This window comes from Hemiscyllium ocellatum, chromosome 15 (assembly GCF_020745735.1).
Source record: "Hemiscyllium ocellatum isolate sHemOce1 chromosome 15, sHemOce1.pat.X.cur, whole genome shotgun sequence".
Classification (NCBI taxonomy): domain Eukaryota; kingdom Metazoa; phylum Chordata; class Chondrichthyes; order Orectolobiformes; family Hemiscylliidae; genus Hemiscyllium; species Hemiscyllium ocellatum.
In genome coordinates this window covers 7,147,040-7,168,303 of record NC_083415.1, presented here as the reverse complement: position 1 = coordinate 7,168,303, position 21,264 = coordinate 7,147,040, and the positions used below count along the sequence as shown (strand labels likewise).

The 21,264-nt window shown below is 45.4% G+C and overlaps 2 protein-coding genes across 2 annotated transcripts in view; both read right to left on the bottom strand.

Moving 5' to 3' along the window:
• Positions 1-461: 461 nt before the first annotated feature.
• Positions 462-9,856, bottom strand: ube2c (ubiquitin-conjugating enzyme E2C). Its single transcript, XM_060835944.1, has 6 exons — positions 9,515-9,856; positions 9,328-9,355; positions 8,707-8,793; positions 7,328-7,532; positions 2,782-2,841; positions 462-690 (listed from the first exon to the last, which is right to left on the bottom strand). The coding sequence occupies exons 1-6, from the start codon at positions 9,610-9,612 to the stop codon at positions 641-643; spliced, it is 528 nt and encodes a 175-aa protein (XP_060691927.1). The 5' UTR covers positions 9,613-9,856; the 3' UTR covers positions 462-640.
• Positions 9,857-17,253: 7,397 nt separating this feature from the next.
• Positions 17,254-21,264, bottom strand: part of LOC132822690 (deoxynucleotidyltransferase terminal-interacting protein 1) — a 172,010-nt gene continuing 167,999 nt past the window's right edge. Inside the window, exon 13 of the mRNA XM_060835943.1 lies at positions 17,254-18,963. Within this exon, the coding sequence (XP_060691926.1) occupies positions 18,855-18,963 (109 nt within the window). The 3' untranslated portion in view covers positions 17,254-18,854. The remainder of the gene's footprint in view (positions 18,964-21,264) is intronic.

Genomic DNA, 21,264 nt, shown 5'->3' with positions numbered 1-21,264 from the left:
AAACAGGGCTTAGAGAGCTAAATGAGCACGGGAGAGTTAGACTCTTCACTATAAGAGATGAACTTAGGACCAACTAGAGGAACATGCAAACTAGCAATGCCTAGTGGAAAACTGTTCGTGAGGGAGTTTAAATGTTTAAAAATTAGTATTAAGACAAAAACCAACCAACCCCAGAAACAGCTCGTGGTGTAACAAACAATTTATAAAGAACATTTTAATCTATTATGCCCGTGAATTTAAAATTTATGTTCTTTTAAAAAAACAATTCATTCATGGATGAGAGTGACACTGGTTGGTATTTATTGCCAATCCCTGATTGCCCAGAGGGCGGTTATAAAATCAGCCACATCGCTCGGGCAACACTTCTATGTTCATCATTTCCACTGTAATCCCTAAACTGCTGGGTGTTGGCATTTTTCCAGTGAAACTGGCAGAAACCTTACAGGCAACAGAGACAGCAATGAAACAATAAATGGTGTTTATTAGAAAATACTTCAGCCACAGTGCACTTTATTAACATGGTAAATTTAAAAATAAACATGTGCCCATTCTCATAATTGGACAGACAGACAAACATTCAAAAAAAGGTACACAGGGAGGAACCAGGAGGACAATTGCAGCTCAGACAGCAGAACGCACTTTAACTCTTCAGCTGCCGAGCATATGCTTCACGTAGGCGCAGTTTGTATTCTGTAAGAGAAAACCGCATCATCAGATTTGCCTCAAAGACACCGTCAGACATTTTTGCAGGAGACAAAATCGACCAGTGAATCAAGGGTAATGGGGAAAGAGGCTAGTGGACATGGGGTTTATCAGCCACAATGTCACGGAATGGCAGAACAGAACTGATGGGGCCAAATGGCCTCTGTCTGCTCCTGCTTCTGATGAACCAGGCTTAAAATAATAAATGACCTCTGAGCACCAACAGCAGAGAGGTATTGCTCTAAAAACAAGCCTCACCCTCAACAGGAGACTTTATACAAAAAGTGCGTACTAGCAAACAACTGATTTTATAAGCTAGAAACAGAAACAATGGGTAACCAGATCAGTAACATTAAGTCATGTTTATGTAATGAGGCACGTGGGTAGGAAATGGGCTCGTGTCTGTACTGAAAAACTCTCAGTCTATACAGTAAGGAATGCATTCAGTATCCATTACCAAGCACAACACCTACTGATCCATCCCAGAGAAACCCAGGGACATCTGCCCAGGGAGCTATTGGGGTGTTCCAGGATGTTGACCTGAGGGAATGGTGAGTAATTTGGAGGGGAGCTTGCCCATGGTGAGTTTTCATGGAATCTGTTACCCTTGGCTTTGGACATTATTTTTGCTTTAAATACTGGTTTTGCTAGGCTTCTTGATGCCACTACACTCGGTCAAACGTGGCCATGATGTCACTCTCTTCACTTCCAGGGTTCAACCAATTTCCTCACATTTGAGCCAAGACTATGGTGCGGTCATGTTGCTCTCTGTCAAAACTCAAGAAGAACATCACTGAGCCAGATTATTGTGAGCGAGGTGTTGATGACCGTTTCCATCATCTTACTAATGACAGAGTAGACTGATGGGGGTATTAATTGAACAGGTTGGATTTGCCCTGCTTTTTATGTACGGGTCAGACGTGGGCAATTTTCTATCCTGTCAAGTAGATGACAGTGTTGTAGCTGTACTTGAACAGCTCGGCTAAGGAATCTGGCAGGAACATTCTGGTCAATGAATTTAAAATATACTTGTGATACTGTGATCTGCTCTTGAGTTGCTTGGTTTAATCTTAATACTAATTTATCACTAATAGAACAGTTTTCCACTCTGGCATTGCAAGTTTTGTACATACCTCTATTTGATCCCTAGTCAAGCTCTGTTGTAGTGAAGAGTCGAACCCTCTCCTTTGTTGTTAAGCCCTCTACATCCTGTTCTACAAGGCCTTGTGTTTGGGGGCTTCCTTCTGTAAGCACTGGAGTACACACATCTTTAGTACACTTTCTGGAATGTTGTCAGGGCCCACAACTTTTGCAGTGTTCGGTGCTTCCAACTGTTATTTGATATTGTGTTGGATAAAGATTGGCATCTGTCACGCAGGGGATCGTGGGGATTGCTTCCATGTGAAGCCATGCTGAAAGTTGGGGCAGATGTCCCTGGGTTTCTCTGGGATGGATCAGTAGGTGTTGTGCTTGGTAATGGATACTGAATGCATTCCTTACTGTATAGACTGAGAGTTTTTCAGTACAGACACGAGCCCATTTCCTACCCACGTGCCTCATTACATAAACATGACTTAATGTTACTGATCTGGTTACCCATTGTTTCTGTTTCTAGCTTATAAAATCAGTTGTTTGCTAGTACGCACTTAGTATAAAGTCTCCTGTTGAGGGTGAGGCTTGTTTTTAGAGCAATACCTCTCTGCTGTTGGTGCTCAGAGGTCAGTTATTATTTTAAGCCTGGTTCATCAGAACCACACACACACACACACACACACACACACACACACACACACACACACACACTTCAAAAGGGAGTTAACCACCACCTTCTCAAGGGGCAGGCAGTAAATACTGGCTCAGCCAGAAACAACCACATTCAGTGACACAGCAGACTGAAAGGCACAAGACTGGATGTAATAAAGCAGTGGGACGTAGGTGGACACATCAAATCTGCGGAAGCCGATCAAGGGCAAGGCCTCAAACAGACACACAACAATACTTTCAGAGCAATTCCCAGCAGGATATTTGTAAAGACACCTTGCCTGTGGTGAACTGGAGCAGAGTTAAACAGGTTCTCACCTTGCTGGTTAGACCAAAGCTGAGCTGCAGCAACATTCAGGGGACTTTGCACGTTTGGTTCTGTTGGGGAAGAGGGAGGACAAAAAAAAAGGTTAAAAGTTAGAGCTGGATTCAAGTGCCCAGTACCTCCACCAAACCAACATTTCCCTGGAGATATCAATGCTTCCAGCACAATCACCCCAAAGCAGTCTGATAGAGTCAGCAACACCTACTCCACAGCTAGCAAGGTGTGATCCTTACACCCTCCCGTAAGAGCCCATATATCACAGACCACCCCCAGAAAGAAATCCCAGCTTCTGGCAAGCTCAGCCACACTCCGGCGGTCTGTAATCCAGCGCTTTGTCTCAACCAAGAACATGCTTTCCATCAGCAGGATGATTCACACTCCGTTCCAAATTCACCCACTCAGGAAATACTTTAGGTAGAAAACAAACAGGAGACTTATGAATAAGAGGTTATTTCATTGAATCTTACTAAACTCTCTCAGGGTGGGTGGAGATAAGATGTCTCCACTGGCCAGCAAGTGGAGACCAAGGGACATTATCTCAGAATAAACAGTAGTCTATTTAAGACAGTGGATGAGGAATTTCCTCACTCAGGGTGGTGGAGCTTTGGAATTCTGAACTGGAGAGGTTCAGTCAATCAATTGTGTTCAACTGGGAGATCATTGGGCTTCTGGACGCTAAATGAGAGGCTTGGGGATAGTGCTGGTGAGGTAGATGATAAATATGATTGAACGGAATGACAGCACAAGCTTGACAGGCTACTCTTGTTAGGTTTATATAATTAAACTCCAATTTCAGTATCCTCGCTTTCACTGTCCTTCAATCTCACTGCTGAATGTTTTAGTTCCACAATCTATTGTGACGTAAATTTTTAAAATATGGAAGTCACGGACTAATACAGATTTTGACTTTCTCTCTGCATTGGGTACAAGGAAGACTCACATCTGTATCCAAACCCCTGGAGACAACAACAGTGCCTGAACCAAATAATAGCAAGTAAGGCATGTCTTACAGTTACCAGATTTGACTCATGGGTGCAAACATACCACCCCCCTCCTCCCCCGAAATTGGAAGTGTGGTGGACAGTGAAGAGGGTTACCTCAGATTACAACAGAATCTGGACCAGATGGGCCGATGGGCTGAAGAGTGGCAGATGAAGTTTAATTCAGATAAATGAGAGGTGCTGCACTTTGAGAAAGCAAATCTTAGCAGGACTTATACACTTAATGGTAAGGTCCTAGGGAGTGTTGCTGAACAAAGAGACCTTGAAGTTTAGGTTCATACCTCCTTGGAAGTGGAGTTGCAGGTAGATAGGATTGAGAAGGCAGCATTTGGTAAGGGGCAACTTTTTCCACACAGAAGGTGGTACGTGTATGGAATGAGCTGCCAGAGAAAGTGGAGGCTGGTACAATTGTAACATTTAAGAGGCATTTGGATGGGGATATGAATAGGAAGGGTTTGGAGGGATATGGGCTGGGTGCTGGCAGGTGGGACTAGATTGGGTTGGGATCTCTGGTCAGCATGGATGGGTTGGACCGAAGGGTCTGTTTCCATGCTGTACATCTCCATGACTATGACTGGTTACGAACAAGGAAATACTCAATAGTGTCCAATAAAAACAAGTCAAAGCAAACTTCTGTCTACACAAAGCCGTGGTAAGTGAGCTAAGAAGACTAAGCAGTGGGTTCACACTGTCTCAAACTGCTGTTCAGTCTGAGTGGTGCTACGTTTCATCCAAGCCTTTGTGCAGTGCCTCACATGGCAGCAGTAGCTACTGTAGCTGGGGGAGTAATACATCCAGCAGTTACACCAACCAGTGCTCAGGAAAACTAATCCCCGAAGCAGAGAAACGAACCTCACTCAGGTTGGGCTTTCACTGAGAAAATGTCTAAGTTTTCAATTTAGCAGTGTGTTTTGGCACACCTGATTATTTAAAGGAGCACCACCAGCATTAAAAGATTATTTAAAGGAGCACCATCTATGAGCACCACCAGCATTTGTGTATTGCCAATACTCAGGATGCTGAGACAGGGACAGCTCCCTCTATGGATCAAGGAACGCAAGGACAGAAGATGAGGAACACCAGGTAAGTGACAGTGGCACCGTCAACGTGAATTAATCCAGCAATATATCAGAGGGTTTAATTGTAATGAGATGGTTCTTCCAGAGATCTGTGAAAACAATAAAGCTGCATTTTTCTCTTGATGCTGTATATACACAATCTTTCATGTAGACAACGTCCCAAGTCAAATCAGGAGGAAGGGAATTCCATGCGGTTAGGAATTCACTACAAGTAAGTCATACTGAAATGATTAGCTCAGGGAAAGGTAACAGGCCAGAACGAGAGCAGCACAAGTTTTTAAAAAAGGGGCTGGAGGAGATTAGAGATTGGGAACATGGTTCTCAAATCTCTCAATATCCTCAAAAGATGTGAATTTCAATTTAAAAAAAAACAAGGTATTGCTTGTCCAGGAGCTACGTCAACGATCAGGGGATTGGGGTTTAATGGGAGTTGAAGGATACAGGCAGCAGAGGTTTGAAGGAGTTGAAGTTTACAGAAGACACAAAGTGGGACACGGCTCAGGAGACCATTGAGATGCAATAATGGTACAACAGATAGGTCAGTGAGAACATGAGAAAAAGGGGCTAAGGAGAGATCTTGGGGACAGAGGGATCGGTGCAGGGACAGGAAGACAATCTATTGATACTGCTGTGAGCTACAATGAGAATGGAACCAGGCAAGTGCATTGTAACAACTGTATGTATGTATGTATGTATGTATGTATGTTGGGGTGGGGGGAGCAAAGAGGTAGTGGAGGAGAATGATGTGGTCACCATATCAAAGGCTGGAGACCAATCACAAGATTTGGAGCACAGTTAGGCCATTCGGCCCATCAAGTCTCCTCCACCATTCGCTCATGGCAGATGTGTTTCCCAACGCCATTCTCCTGTCTTCTCTCCACAATGTTTGATCCCCATACTAATCAAGAACCTCTCTGTCTTACATACACTCCTCTTCCTCCCTCCCCCCACCCGACTGAAGAAATCCTTCATCTCAGTTCTCAATAAATAGTCATCCCTTTACTCTGAGGTTGGGCCCATGTCCACTCTATCTAGGCATCCCAGCATTCTCCAAGTTTCAATCAAATCACCCCACAGCCTTCTAAACACCATTGAGTACAGACTCAGAGTCCTCAACCACTCCATATATGGCAAGCCCTCCATCCCCAGGATCATTGTTGTAACATTCCTCTGGTCAGCACATCCCTCCTTAAGTAGGAGGCCCAAAACTGCTTACAATATTCCAAATGTAGTTTGACCAGAGTCTTATCCAGCCTCAGCAGTACATCTCTGCTCTTGTATTCTCATCCTCTTGAAATGACTGCCTGCATTGCATTTGTCTTCCTAATGGCCAGCTAACCATTAACCATAAGAGAATCCAGAACTAGGACTCCAAAATCCTTTGCTCTTCAGATTTCTGAGGCCTTTCTCCATTTAGAAAATAGTCTTGCCTCTATTCTTCCTCAAAAGTACACAACTACGTTCCCACATTGTATTCCATCTGCCATTCCTCTTCCCTCAAAGTCCTTCTGCAACTTCCCCACTTCCTCAATACCATCTGTCCCATCACCTATTTTCATGTCACCTGCGAACTTAGCAACAATGCCCTCAGCTCCTTCGTCGAGATCTTAATAGTAATAGTTGTGGACCCAACACTGACCCCTGTGGAACTTCACCAGTCAATGCCTGCCATCCTGAAAGAAAAACCCTTTGCCCCACTCTCTGCCTTCAGCCAGTCAGCTAATTCTCTATCCATGCCAGTACCTTGTCCCTGACACCATGGGCTCTCATCTTATTCAGCAGCCTTGTCAAAGACCTTCTGAACATCCAAATAGATCCCATCCACTGGTTATCCTCTGTATAACTTGCTCACTATATTGAGGACGACAAGGAAGGAGAGCTTAGCCCAGTCACACATGTCCAACATGCCAGCTGACCTCGAAGTCCCAAACAGCACCTGAACCAGATAAAGGAAACTATCACAACTTGAACTTCACAAAGAAAGTGTCAATAAGTTGGTGACTGTAAACTTAATAGTGATCATGTTGTACTGAAGGTCTTGCAGAACAGTGCTCAAACGAACGGAAATAACTGCAAAATGTAACTGGAACAATATCGCCTTTCCTCCACTGTTGTAACATCCCAGAATGCCCTTCCTCATAGCCCTGACGTCTCTATGGTAACAAAATGGACCACAGTGCTTCAAGGCAGCAACTGACTATCACCTTGTGAAGGGCAGATGGGATGAACATGATCGCTAGCACAGTCAGCACTGCCCACAAGCTCTGAACTACAGAAACAACCCTGGAAAGACAGTAATCATATGCTTGATTTTAGAATCCTCATGGACACATTGTTGGAGATGCCCCGTCAATGGGTTGCACACACCAGCCCAGGGGGAGCTGTTGGTGGGAGTTGCATGTTGCTGACCCAGGTTGTGGTGGACTCTCCAGCACATGACTCAACCAGCAAGCTCTTACCTCCCAGCAGACTTTGAATTGACAACAGGATTGTCCTGACATCGTAAAGTGCAGACCATTTGTCTTTGAGGATATCCAGGCAAATATTCCCTTCTCCGTCAACATTGGGGTGATAGCAGGAAGTGAGGAACTTGACAGTTGGAGGGTTGTACGGGTATCCACTGGGAAATTCCAGCGAGAGCTTATACCGCAAACCTTCGTAAACCTGCAAAGGACAAACCCAGAGCCCATTCACCACGGAGCGCACACTGTCCAACAGAAAAAGGTACACAATGATTCAATTCATTCCAGCTCCTTCCTTTCTTGGGGTTGAAAGTTTGTGTCCCCCTCTGAGAAAGAGCTACTTCAGTAAAGTGAGAATTGGGATAGTCATTTGGAAACGGAGTTGGAAGATGGAATAGAGGGAGATCAGCAATAATTGTGTCCCGGTTCAATTTTTGACACAATGGCCGAATGGCCTACAGCTGTAGAAAATTTTTGTTGGCTGCTTTTGGACACACGACAGACTGACCCAATTCGGAAGTGGAAAAATTCCACATTACCTTAGCAGACATTCCTCAACTTTGCCCAAGCCATGGAGGAATATACAAAAATACCAAAATCAGGCTTATCATCATCATGTCTGGTTGTGAGATCAGCAGACGGCCGAGCAAGAGTACACTGGGCAAGGCCCAATAAAGCAGAGACTGAGCGCTCAGTCCAGAAGTGTTACAAACCCCCAGCCTCCTGAGAGCTGCCATCACTCAGGAAGCTGATGTAACTGATGGTAACCGATGGTAACCATTTCCGTTTACATGCAGCTGTCATTAAAAACAGGACATGGTGGAAATGAGAGCCAAACTCTCAGGGGAATCTCCAAACCATTCCTGAATCACAGTTTGTAGGAATTATCTTCATTTCTGCATATTTCACCTTGTGGGCGGAAAGACCAAGTAGGCAAAAGGAATACATTCTGCTAAAAAGTGACGTTTGAACAATGCTACCCCACATACATTGAACACAGAACTGTTCATACGTACAGGGAGCAATTCATGTACTACCCACACAGTCCTCCCTTCCCCTCGTCATTTAGGACACTATCAGTCACTCTGCCGGTAGCGTCTGAGACAGCAAACAAAAACCTAATGCAGCCTAACTCCATTACTCAGCCCTTGACCACCAGCATCAATCAGTTAAATTGTGCAGTTACAGATCCTGAGTATTCCAACTCCAACAATCAGGCCAGGCCAGGATTCAGGGGATTGAAATCAGCATGAGGTATGGAGGTGGGGGAAAAGAGGAGCGACAGAGCTCCAGCCTCACTCCTCACAGCTCCACTCTGCTGGCAGTCGGTTCAAATGTAAACCCGGAAAAGTGGTGGACCGCCACAGCTCACCCACCGTTCCTGCAGCACCATCGATGGTTCCAATCCAGCGGAACAGATTGTCTGATTCGGGGAAAGCAGAGATCCCTTTGTGACCAGACATCTGAAAGACAAAACAAGACGATCAGCCAAATTAATGACCAAAAAAGTCCTCCTTTCTCCTGAGAGCTGTTAAACACTATAAAGTGTGAAAGGACCTGTCAAGAGGGGTGTAACACACTGACCAACAGGCATCATACTGTAAAAGCAGCCTGTCCTCACTGAGGAAGGGATCGGCTCTTTACTTCTGGAAGAGCTCAGCCTTATTCTGAAACAAACCGGCAACGGCGTGTGACCCCCCTCACTTTGGGAACAAGGCTCAGCTACAGAGAGAGACCTGTTACACAGCCCTGAGAGCCGGCAGGAGCAAGATACCATCAGCATGGACTAGCTCTTTGCACAAAAAACACTAAATAACTCGTTAAATTCAGGGAAACAGCACGGTGTAAAACAGAATGAGCAGCTGCAGCTCCCACCCCAGGGAGAGCTGGGGCTGGGTCCGGGGGGGTTAGAAATCATTGTGAACAATGGGAGCCCTGACTGATCTGACCGCTCACAATAAAGGGACAGTATATGTATGATATAAAACCTCGCTCACCATCAGAGTCATCAGCTCCTGCTGTAATCTGTAATAGGGAGAGACCAGCGGTTAGTGAAGGAGTACAGACAGCCCGTGTCCCAGCCCCGGCCCCCGGCCCCCGGCCCCCAGCCCAGCCCGGCCCCCAGCCCAGCCCGGCCCCCAGCCCCCAGCCCCCAGCCCCCAGCCCCCAGCCCCGCACACTCACCGCTTGGAGACTGAACCCCGGGCGATGGAAGCGCTGCTTTCGCTGCCTTTCCGGGCCGCTCCCGAGCCGGCGGCGGCGGGATCCACATTCTGTGCCATGCTAGCTCACCGGCACCGACACCGGCTCCAGCTCTCTGTCTCTGTCTGCCTGCCTGCCGCCCGGCCAAGGGGGGGTGTGTGTGGTCCCGCAGCTCTCAAGCTGATCCGCCTCTCTCCCTACCCCTGTGTATGTCGGTCTGTTTCACCCTGTGTGTGTGGGGGTGTGTTATAGAGGACCCGCTGGTTGACTGTAAGCTCCTGCTCCTCCCGCCCGTTATTTGAATTTACTCCCGTGAACACCCCGCCAATCAGGTCGTAGTTTATATTTGATTGAGCCAATCAGCTACTGCTATTTACGTCTTTGTTGCCTAGCGGCAGCATACGTCACAGAGGTTACCAATGTCGAACAATGATTGGAATACCGCCTCCCTGTGATCTGATTGGTGCACTGAGTGTGAACTCATTGTGGATCCCACTGTGATCAGATTGGTGCACAGTGAGCACTGATTGGATCCCACTGTGAACGGATTGGTGCACAGAGTGTGATCTGATTAGTGCACAAAGTGTGAACTGATCGGATCCCACTGTGATCTGATTGGTGCCTTGTCTGAGAGCTGAAAATGTGTTGCTGGTTAAAGCACAGCAGGTCAGGCAGCATCCAAGGAACAGGAAATTCGACGTTTCGGGCCAGAACCCTTCATCAGGAACAGTCTGAGAGTGCAATAATGCAGCAACCTGTGACCTGAGGATAATCTGATCGATGCTCTGTGATCTGGTTAGTGCAGTGAGCTGATTTGTGACCGGCAATCTGATGGCCTGACCATAGTCTGATTGGTGCTCTAACTGTAACTTGATTGCTGCAATGATCTGATTTGTGGCCAGTGATCTGATACCTTGTCAGTAACCTAGTTGATCTGCCAGGATCTGATTGATGCCCTGTTTGGTACTCTGACTGTAAGTTTTGCACCAATCCCTCTGCTGCAGTTGCTGCAGTTCAGTGTACAAACACTGATCCTAGTTGGGCAAAGACCAATCCACATCTGCAGCGCTGCAATACAATTGGTTCTTCAAGGTAGTTGTTGTGATGTGTTTGGTGCACCATAGCGATCCAACTCGAGAGCAGGTGTGCATTCAACAAGCACTTTTCACCAGTTTTATGAATGAATGTCCAAGGCATAGTAAGTGAAAATTGCAGAGATGTAGGCTATATTTTGTCTTAGAAAGGACCACAGAATAATTTTTATAAAAAGGGTACAAGGGCAAGGACAGCAACTATAGGCCAGTCAAATTAATCTTAGTATTTGGACATTCCAAGTTAAGATTAGTCGTCATTTGGAGAAACATAAATGAATGCAGGAATTCCAGCATTGATGTTATAACTGACAAAAATTTATTTAACTAACATCAGTTGTTTGATGTCTATGAAGACAATGCTGTTGATGTGGTGTGCATAAAATACCAACCAGTATGGTAAAGTGTCTCATCAAGGATTTGTCGGCAAAGCTGAAGCCCATGGAATAAAGGGGTCAATAGGATCACAGGAAGCAAGTTGCTTGTGTGGCAGGAAATAGCAGTGGTCGATGGTTGTTTATCAGATGAGAGGAAGGCTTACAGTGGTCGGTGCGAGAACCAAGGACTTTGTGCAATATATATACATGTACATACAGACTGTCCTGTTATAACCTGTATTTCATCAATGCAAATTCACTGTAACACAATTAACAAACTGGGGTAAAAATGTAAACTTTTAAAACATGTGTAATGTGATTACATCGCCAAGACTTTAAGCACTGTTTCTAAAACACAATTTTTCTATAATGCGGGATTGCACAAGAACACAACCATTGCGTTATAGAAGAATTATCTGTATTTACATGGCCTAGACTTAAATTTGCAGAGCACAGTATCTAAGTATAGCGAACCGTGATGAGTTGGTAACAGACTTCATAAGGATGCAGACATGCTGGTGAATTGGTTGAACATGTGGGAGATAAAGTTTAATGTGGAGAAGTGTGAAGTTGTCCATCTCGATAGGAAGAACAGGGATGAAATAACATAAACTACAGGACACACTTCTAAAGGGGATGCAGGAGCAGAGGAACCTGAAGGTACACATGCACAAATCACTGATGGAAGGTTTAGGAAGAGGCATATAAAGGAAGCTTTATAAATAAAGGTATGGAATACAACAACAAGAGGTTACTGAATCTTCACTGACTCAGTCTCAGCAGGAATATTTGCAGAGTTCTGGCTACCACACTTTAGGAAGGATGCAAAGACATTAAAAAGAGGGCATAAAAGATTAGGGAGTTTTGCCAGAGGACTGGAGAATTGCAAACATGATACCTTTATTCAAAAATGGCTGTAAGGCCAACCTAACAAGGCCAGCCTGTCAGTTTAAGTTTGTTAATGGGGAAATTTCTAGGATCAATAATTTGGGTTAGAATGCAGGGTCATGTGAAGAAATGTGGGTTAACTGGGGTAGTTAGCATAGATTTTTCAAGGGAAAGTCATGTTTATCTAACTTGCTGGATTTTTCTTTTGAAGACATCAGAAAGGTTGCTGAGGGTGATAATAATAATATGGTGTACATGTGATTTCAAAGGGTATTTGAAACAGGTTATTCTGCTATAACACGCGTTTCGTCAACACAAATTTGCTGTAATGCGACTAATGAATTGGGCCTGCTATTTATAAAGCATGAACTTTTACAACATGTGCTGGCTGTAATGCAATTACAGCGCCAACACATTAATCATTGTTTCTAAAAGATGGTTTTTCTATAACGCACGGTCACACAAGAACACAACCATCGCATTACAGAAGAACTGACTGTACACTGTTACACAGCAACAATCACAGAAACACTACAGTGCAGGGAGAAGCCATTTGACCTACCAAGTCTGCACTGACACACTAAACTGCATCTCACCCAGACACATAACCCCACCCTATCCCCACAACCTTGCATTTATAATGGCTAATCCACCTAACCTACCACATGGGAGCACAGTGGCTAGCACTGCGACCTCACAGCACCAGGGACCCAGATTGAATACAGCCTCAGGCTGTGTTGAGTTTGCACATTCGCCCCATGTCTGCGTGGGTTTTAAATGGGTGCTCAGATTTCCTCCCACAGTCCAAAGATGTGCAGATTAGATAAATTGGCCATGCAAAATTGTGCATAGTGTCCAGGGATGTGTAAGCTTGGCGCACTATTCAGGGGTAATAGACAATGGGTGCAGGAGTAGGCCATTCTGCCCTTCGAGCCTGCACCACCATTCAATATGATCATCCTTAATCAGTATCCTGTTCCTGCCTTATCTCCATAACCCTTGATTCCACTATCCTTGAGAGCTCTATCCAATTCTTTCTTAAATGAATCCAGTGATTGGGCCTCCACTGCCCTCTGGGGCAGAGCATTCCACACAGCCACCACTCTCTGGGTGAAGACGTTTCTCCTCATCTCTGTCCTAAAAGGTCTACCCCGTATTTTTAAGCTGTGTCCCCTGGTTCGGCACTCACTCATCAGCGGAAACATGTTTCCTGCCTCCACAGTGTCCAATCCTTTAATAACCTTATATGTGTCAATCAGATCCCCTCTCAGTCTTCTAAACTCAAGGGTATACAAACCCAGTCACTCCAGTCTTTCAGTGTAAGGTAATCCCGCCATTCCAAGAATTGACCTCGTGAACCTACGCTGCACTCCCTCAATAGCCAGAATGTCTTTCCTCAAATTTGGAGACCAGAACTGCACACAGTACTCCAGGTGTGGTCTCACCAGGGCCCTGTACAGCTGCTTCTACTCAATCCCTCTTGTTATGAAGGCCAGCATATTATTAGCCTTCTTCACTACCTGCTGTACCTGCATGCTTACCTTCATTGACTGATGTACAAGAACACCCAGATCTCTCTGTACTGCCCCTTTACCTAAATTGATTCCATTTAGGTAGTAATCTGCCTTCCTGTTCTTACCACCAAAGTGGATAACCGTACATTTATCCACATTAAACTGCATCTGCCATAGCATCTGACCACTCACCTAACCTGTCCAGGTCACCCTGTAATCTGCTAACATCCTCATCACATTTCACCCTGCCACCCAGCTTAGTATCATCAGCAAATTTGCTAATGTTATTACTAATACCATCTTCTAGATTATTAATATATATTGTAAAAAGCTGCAGTCCCAGCACTGATCCCTGCGGTACCCCACTGGTCACTGCCTGCCATTCCAAAATGGAGCCGTTTATCACTACTCTTTGTTTCCTATCAGCCAACCAATTTTCAATCCAAGTTAGTACTTTGCCCCCAATACCATGCGCCCTAATTTTGCTCACTAACCTCCTATGTGGGACTTTATCAAAAGCTTTCTGAAAGTCCAGGTACACTACATCTACTGGATCTCCCTCGTCCATCTTCAGAGTTACATCCTCAAAAAATTCCAGAAGATTAGTCAAGCATGATTTCCCCTTCATAAATCCATGCGGACTCTGACCTATCCTGTTACTACTATCCAGATGGGTCGTAATTTCATCCTTTATAATAGACTCCAGCATCTTTCCCACCACTGAGGTCAGACTAGCTGGTCTATAATTTCCTGCTTTCTCTCTCCCACCTTTCTTAAAAAGTGGTACAACATTAGCCACCCTCCAATTCGCAGGAACTGATCCCGAATCTATCGAACTCTGGAAAATAATCACCAACGCATCCACGATTTCTCGAGCCACCTCCTTCAGTACCCTGGGAGGTAGACCATCAGGCCCCGGGGACTTATCAACCTTCAGGCCTAACAGTCTCTCCAACACCAATTCCTGAAGGACCTGAAATTCCTTTCATTTCAGATCCTTCAGCCACTGTTACCTCAGGGAGATTGCTTGTGTCTTCCCCAGTGAACACAGATCTGAAGTACCAATTCAATTCTTCTGCCATTTCTTTGTTCCCCGTAATATATTCCCCTGTTTCTGTCTTCAAGGGCCCAATTTTAGTCTTAACCATTTTTTTGCCTTTCACATACCTAAAAAAGCTTTTACTATCTCCTTTTATATTATTGGCCAGTTTACCTTCGTACCTCATTTTTCCTCTGCATATTTCCTTCTTCGTAATCCTCTGTTGTTCTTTAAAAGCTTCCCAGTCCTCCGTTTTCCCACTTATCTTTGCTATGTTATACTTTTTCTCTTTTAACTTTATATATTTCTTAACTTCCCTCATCAGCCACAGCCACCCATGCCTCCTCCTGGGATCTTTCTTCCTTTTTGAAATGAACTGATCCTGCAACCTCTGCATTATACACAGAAATATCCGCCATTGTTCCACCACGGTCATCCCTGTTAAGGTATTACACCATTGAACTTTGGCCAGCTCCTCCCTCATAGCTCCATAGTTCCCCTTATTCAATATTGTCACTTCTGATTGTACCCTCTCCCTCTCAAATTGCAGATTGAAGCTTATTGTATTATGGTCACTACTTCCTAATGGCTCCTTCACTTCGAGGTCCCTGATCAATTCTGGTTCGTTGCACAATACCAGATCCAGAATTGCCTTCATCCATCTCTGAGGCACTCCACAAAATCTCTTTCTTGAGGTCCAATACTATCCTGATTCTCCCAGTCTACCTGTATGTTGAAATCCCCCATAACAACTGTAGTAACATCTTTGCGACAGGCCAATTTCAACTCCTGATTTTACTTACATCCGACATCCAGACTACTGTTTGGGGGCCTGCAGATCACTCCCATGAGGGTCTTTTTACCCTTAGTATTTCTCAGCTCTATCCACACTGACTCTACATCCCCTGATTCTAGGTCCCCCCGCACAAGGGACTGAATATCATCCCTTACCAACAAGGCCACCCCATCCCCTCTGCCTGTCAGTCTGTCCTTACGATAGCACGCGTAGCCTTGAATATAATGTAGAGTAATAGGGTAGGGGAATGGGTCTGGTGGGATACTCTTTGGAGTGTCGGTGTGGACTTGTTGGGCCAAATGGCCTGTTTCCACATTGTAGGGATTCTATGATCCCTAGACACTACGTGACAATTTAGCATGGCTTAATCCACCCAGGTAAAAATTACACAGCAGGTTTATTTGAAAGTATAAGTTTCCAGAGCACTGCTCTTTCGTCAGGTAAGCAGCTTTAACTTTCAAATAAACCGTTTGGACTATAGCCTGGCGTTGTGTTGTCCACCCCAGTCCATTACCAGCACCACGACATCATGCATATCCCTGGATACTATAAAGTATTTTAGCATGTTCAATCCACCTAACCTGCACATCTTTGGACTGAGGGGGGAAACTGGAACACACAGGGAGAACACACAAATTTCACCCAGACAGTCACCGGAGTCTGGAATCAAGCCCAGGTCTCTGGCACTGAGGGCTATTGGTGCTAACTACTAAGCTTTATAGAACAGACTTGAGAAAAGCAAAAGCTCGTGGAATGAAAGTAAAATCATGAGGTAAAATTAGGGAATGAGATGTAATTGTTAACGAACAGTTTTCAAGCTGGGAAAACAGGGCGGCACGGTGGCACAGTGGTTAGCACTGCTGCCTCACAGCGCCAGGGACCTGGGTTCAATTCCCGCCTCAGGCGGCTGACTGTGTGGAGTTTGCACGTTCTCCCCGTGCCTGCGTGGGTTTCCTCCAGGTGCTCTGGTTTCCTCCCACAGTCCAAAGATGTGCGGGTTAGGTGAATTGGCCATGCTAAATTGCCCGTAGTGTTAGGTAAGGGGTATATGTATGGGTGGGTTGCGCTTTGGCGTGGACTTGTTGGGCCGAAGGGCCTGTTTCCACACTGTAAGTAATCTAATCTAAAAGCTTTATAATAGAGCACCCGAGGGTTCATGTTTTGCTATTTGTATTAATTATTCAGATATTGGACTGAATTGGTCACACCAGACAAGGTAGTTCTTTCCAATTGAATTTTGCAAGTGTACCATCCACAGAGCGTAATTTCTAGGTAGATATCACAGTGATTCAACAGATGAAAAACGTTACAATTCAAGACAAGACTAGACCAGTGGGAGGGCCCTCTTGTGGTGCGATGGTAGTGTCCCTATCCCGGACCCGGAGATCCAGGTTCAAGTCTCACCTGCTCAAGAGGTAATAATATCTCCGAACATGTTGATCAGAAAAATAAATAAATAAATAAAAAGAAAAGGTTAGACCAGTGGGAAAGGAAAAAACTTGAGAGTGTGTAAGAGCAAGATGGCTGAATGTGATTCGGCCCATTTGTTTGGGTTAGGGTTAGGGTTAGGATTGACGTTAGGATTGACACAGACTGGTTGAGTTGAATAGCCTGTTCACAGGTGTCTGTTTGTTCCATGTTTCAGAGAAGCAGGCTGTTATCAACCAGGAAATTCTACTCCTCACTATACAGCAGAGCGAGGATAGCTGGAGAAAGTAGTCAAAGAATTACTCCGAGAGGCTGTTAGGAGCAAGAAACCCAGAATTGAGAGTGGGGACTATCTGAGCCTGAGATGGTTGCTTAGAGTTAAAGCAACGGGCTGATGATCTCCTGCTCCTGCACCAACTGGATACACACCGTACATGTCTTCACTTCATTGACCCGGCTTTATACAAATTCACTTCTTAAATTAACTAGGAACTGTCAAGACACAGGAATGAATCCTCTCCCCGACCCCCCTCCAACACACGCGCACACTTCTAAAGGGAAGGTGACAGCCAAACAATTTTTGAACAAAGTATTTAATTGTTGAGAAGAGTGCAATAACGATCCAATTCTGCAACATTGGAAAGTTGAATTCACAGCATGGCAGAACCTTGTATTTAATTTCCCACATTTTTGTTTCACAACCACATGGGAATATTTAACGCTACAATTTGGCCGCATATCTAACCTTGCACAATAGAAAAATCAAAAAGCTATAATGTCCTACTGCTACTTCTGTATTGGGAGATATTGCATTTAACTACATATACTGGTATGTCCAATAACATTGACACAGATAATATAAACCCTGATAACAGTTTTTCTCTCAAGTTAATCATCAAGCAACAAAAAGCAATTGTGACTGACAGACCACTTTGGGTTCATTAATGTCAGAGCTTGGCGTTCCTGGGACTGCAAGTCTACAAATAATGTTTTAACTACACATCATATAATTAAATATCTACTCCGATGAGCTGTTATTCTTCATGGAAATTAGATACCATCCTTTTGTCTGAGACCTGACTCAATTATTCTTCTTCACACTTAATAAACTAACGATAGCTAACATGTTGATGTCATATGGGCATCTAACGATGCAGAACATCCATTTACATTGTAGGATACGCTGTCCGGCTGTACCAGTGGTAATACATAGTAACCTCATAAGGAGAGTGAAGTCCAGAGAGTGAGGGGACAGCATGGGTAAGGAGGTGAGGGGGGTGAGCACAGACGGACCATGAAGCTAAGGGAAACAGGGTGAGGAATGGAACAGACATGGCAAGTTGAGGGGGGGAGCTTCTCACACTTGTAACAAAATCATAAAGCTGTTCGGAATCATAGTTCAGCATTCTGCTGACAATGATCTCATCAGTAAATCTCTTCATCACACCCCCCCCACCAAAAGTGGGAGAACATTAATAGGTTTAACCACATTGATCTAGAGATAGGATCCTGTTCACCAGATGCTCCACACAAGAAGTGGCTGAGGTCTCAATACTGTTGATTGAAGCACACATTTAAGTGTGCTCACTGCACAGAGACACAGGCAAGACACTCACGGTTAGGCTGAGGTATTGTCTGTGACCCACATGCAGCAATCTGGGCCTGTATATGGATTGTCAAGGTCAATGTGTCTCCCTGGACAACACAGTAGTCTGGCCCACATCAAAGGTTGCAGAGTGCTGTGTCAAATACATGTCAGTTTGAAGTCCTTGGGCCAGGAGACAATCACATTCCAACCTGTAGACAGGGCAGTGCAGCATGTGAACAATAGCTCACGGCACCTTATTGTGGGGGTCAGTTCCCTCCAGGGCTCAGATGCCTGTGAAGTTTTAAAGGATATCTCAGTGACTGTTAGACAGGTTTTAATAGGTGAAAGGAACAGAGGTCCCTTTTAGTAAGAGTGCCATGACTTATTTCACACAGTATGACCAATATCAGCTCTGGCCTCTTCAGTGCTTCCTGACTGCTTGCAGATCTTCAGCCAGGTAACATACTCTCTGACCGAGTAGCATTTTCAGAAACACCAGCCACAGAAACTGCAGCCAGTCGTCAAGAGGGTTCAGCAGACCACCGGACAGACAGAAGCTTCTTGCCTAGTGCCCACTCCCTTCCCAGTTCGGCCCTGCTTCCTACTCCTTCTCTGTTCGTACAGCCAGCATGTACTTCTGCATCTTCTCCAGAATCCAATAGGGAACGACAAAAGGTCGGAGTTCATCCAGTCTCAGTTCAGGGGAGTCCCTGCAACACAGCATGAAGATTGGGTTTGTGTCTCACACGCACACGCATACATTCACACAGGATAGGGCTGATGGAGATACAGAGAAATGATGGCATACCTATTTTCAAGATAAAGAGAATCACAAATACATCCGAGAGGAACATAAACATTCCTAGAGAGTGTACACAGTTCCTCAAGAGAGAGACACAAGAGGTTCCTGTACACAGAGTTCTGAAAAGGTACAGAGCCTATTGCAAACAGTCATTATTCCAATACAGAGAAACAAGAGTCCTGACAGGAACTCATAGACAGACAGAGAGAGAGAGAGAGAGACAGAGACAGACATATGCCTTACCGAAGCAAAAGTAAAATATTGCGAGAGTGGCTAGATTGAGAAAAAGCTCCCTACAGCGAGACAGACAGGTAATCTACTGGTAAAGGAAGGGAGGCAGGGACCCACCAGAGATGCAGAGACCTGATTTGGGTGGGGGATGGGGGAGAGTAGAGACTGAGTCCCAATACAGAGGGTTTTGAGGGGACAGGGGTGGAGAAAAGACACAGAGCCCCAAAAGGGGGTTGGGTGTGCAGGAGTTCCCATTGGTAGGTGGTGGTGGGGGAGCAGCCAGAGTCCTGATGGAGAGGGGATTTCAAAATCCCAATAAAAAGGGAGCAAGAAAGATATCTGGAAGGCAGCTAGAGACATTCCTCATTTCAAGCACTGAATTGTTTTATTTCTCAGAGCAGATCACTGCAGATGCTGGCATCTGTACTGAAAACAAAAAATGCTGGAAGTCACAGAGGGCCAGACAGCATTCATGGTGAGACAGCAAGCTAACATTTCAAGTCCAGATGATTCTTTCTCAGATCTTCTACGTTTGGGCTGCAGACGAAACAAGGAAGATCATGTTTGAAACTGAGAAGACTCTAAAAAGGTGACTGTATAGGTTAAAAGTCATGTCGACTGCAGCATGTGTGTTCAATAAAATGTTGTCTTTTCCTGGTACAGTGAAAGTTAAAGCAGGCATGGAGCTAGTAGGTTCTGAACTAACAGATAATAGCTGGATGACAGTAACCTCTCCGTCACCTGACGAGGTGTCCAATGTGGTCCATGGCCACCGCAGCAGAAACATCCAGTCTGTCAAGGCAAAGCATCAGAAATCTCTTTCACTCTCCCTCCTGTAGGAGGACCCAGAGAAAGCGATCCAACAGAGAGGGAGACAGAGCTACTTGCAAAATGCACGCATTGCTCCTATACAGTGAGAGCAAGACAGGCGGAGCTCCGATAGCGAGAACAAGACAGGCGGAGCTCCTACACAGTGAGATCGAGACAAGCAGAGCTCTGACAGCGAGAGCGAGACAGGCGGAGCTTCCACACAGTGAGATCCAGACAGGCAGAGCTCCGACAGCGAGTGAGACAGGCAAAGCTCTGACAGTAAGACAGGTGGAGCTCTGACAGTGAGACAGGCGGAGCTCCGAGCGCAAGACGGACGGAGCTCCAACAGCAAGAGACAGACAGACAGGCGGAGCTCCAACAGTGAAAGAGAGAGAGAGAGAGACAGGCAGAGCTCAGACAGAGAAAGCGAGAGACAGGTGGAGTTCTGACAGCAAGAGACAGACAGACAGGCAGAGCTCCAACAGCAAGAGACAGACAGGCAGAGCTCCAACAGCGAAAGAGAGAGAGAGAGAGACAGGCAGAGCTCCAACAGAGAGAGAGAGAGGGAGACAGAGACAGAGACATGTGGAGCTCCGACAGAGAAAGCGAGAGACAGGCGGAGTTCTGACAGCAAGAGACAGACAGGCAGAGCTCCAACAGTGAGAGAGAGAGAGAGAGAGGGGCAGGCAGAGCTCCGACAGCGAGAGCGAGACAGGCCGAGCTCCAATAGTGAGAGAAAGACAGGCGAAGCTCTGACAGCGAGAGAGAGATAGAGAAAGAAAGACAGGCAGAACTCCGACAGTGTGAGAGAGAGAGAGAGTGTGTGTGACAGGCAGAGCTTCAACAGCAAGAGGGAGACCGGCAGAATTCTGACAGTCAGAGAGAGACAGGCAGCACTCTGACAGTCAGAGACAGTGAAAGAGAGACTGGCAAAGCTCCAACGGCAAGAGATACAGACAGAGCTCTTACAGCACAAAAGACAGGTAGAGTTCCTATAGTGAGACACAGACACTCAAATCCCCTACAGTGAGATGGAGAGACAGGTAACTGAGCTCCTCTGGTGAAACGTGCTCAGATTTTACATCAAAACTGAAAGGAACTGCTCATCTTGAGAATGTGACAGACTCAGAGTTTCCTCAGAAGCTTGCACACAGGATGATAGAGTTTC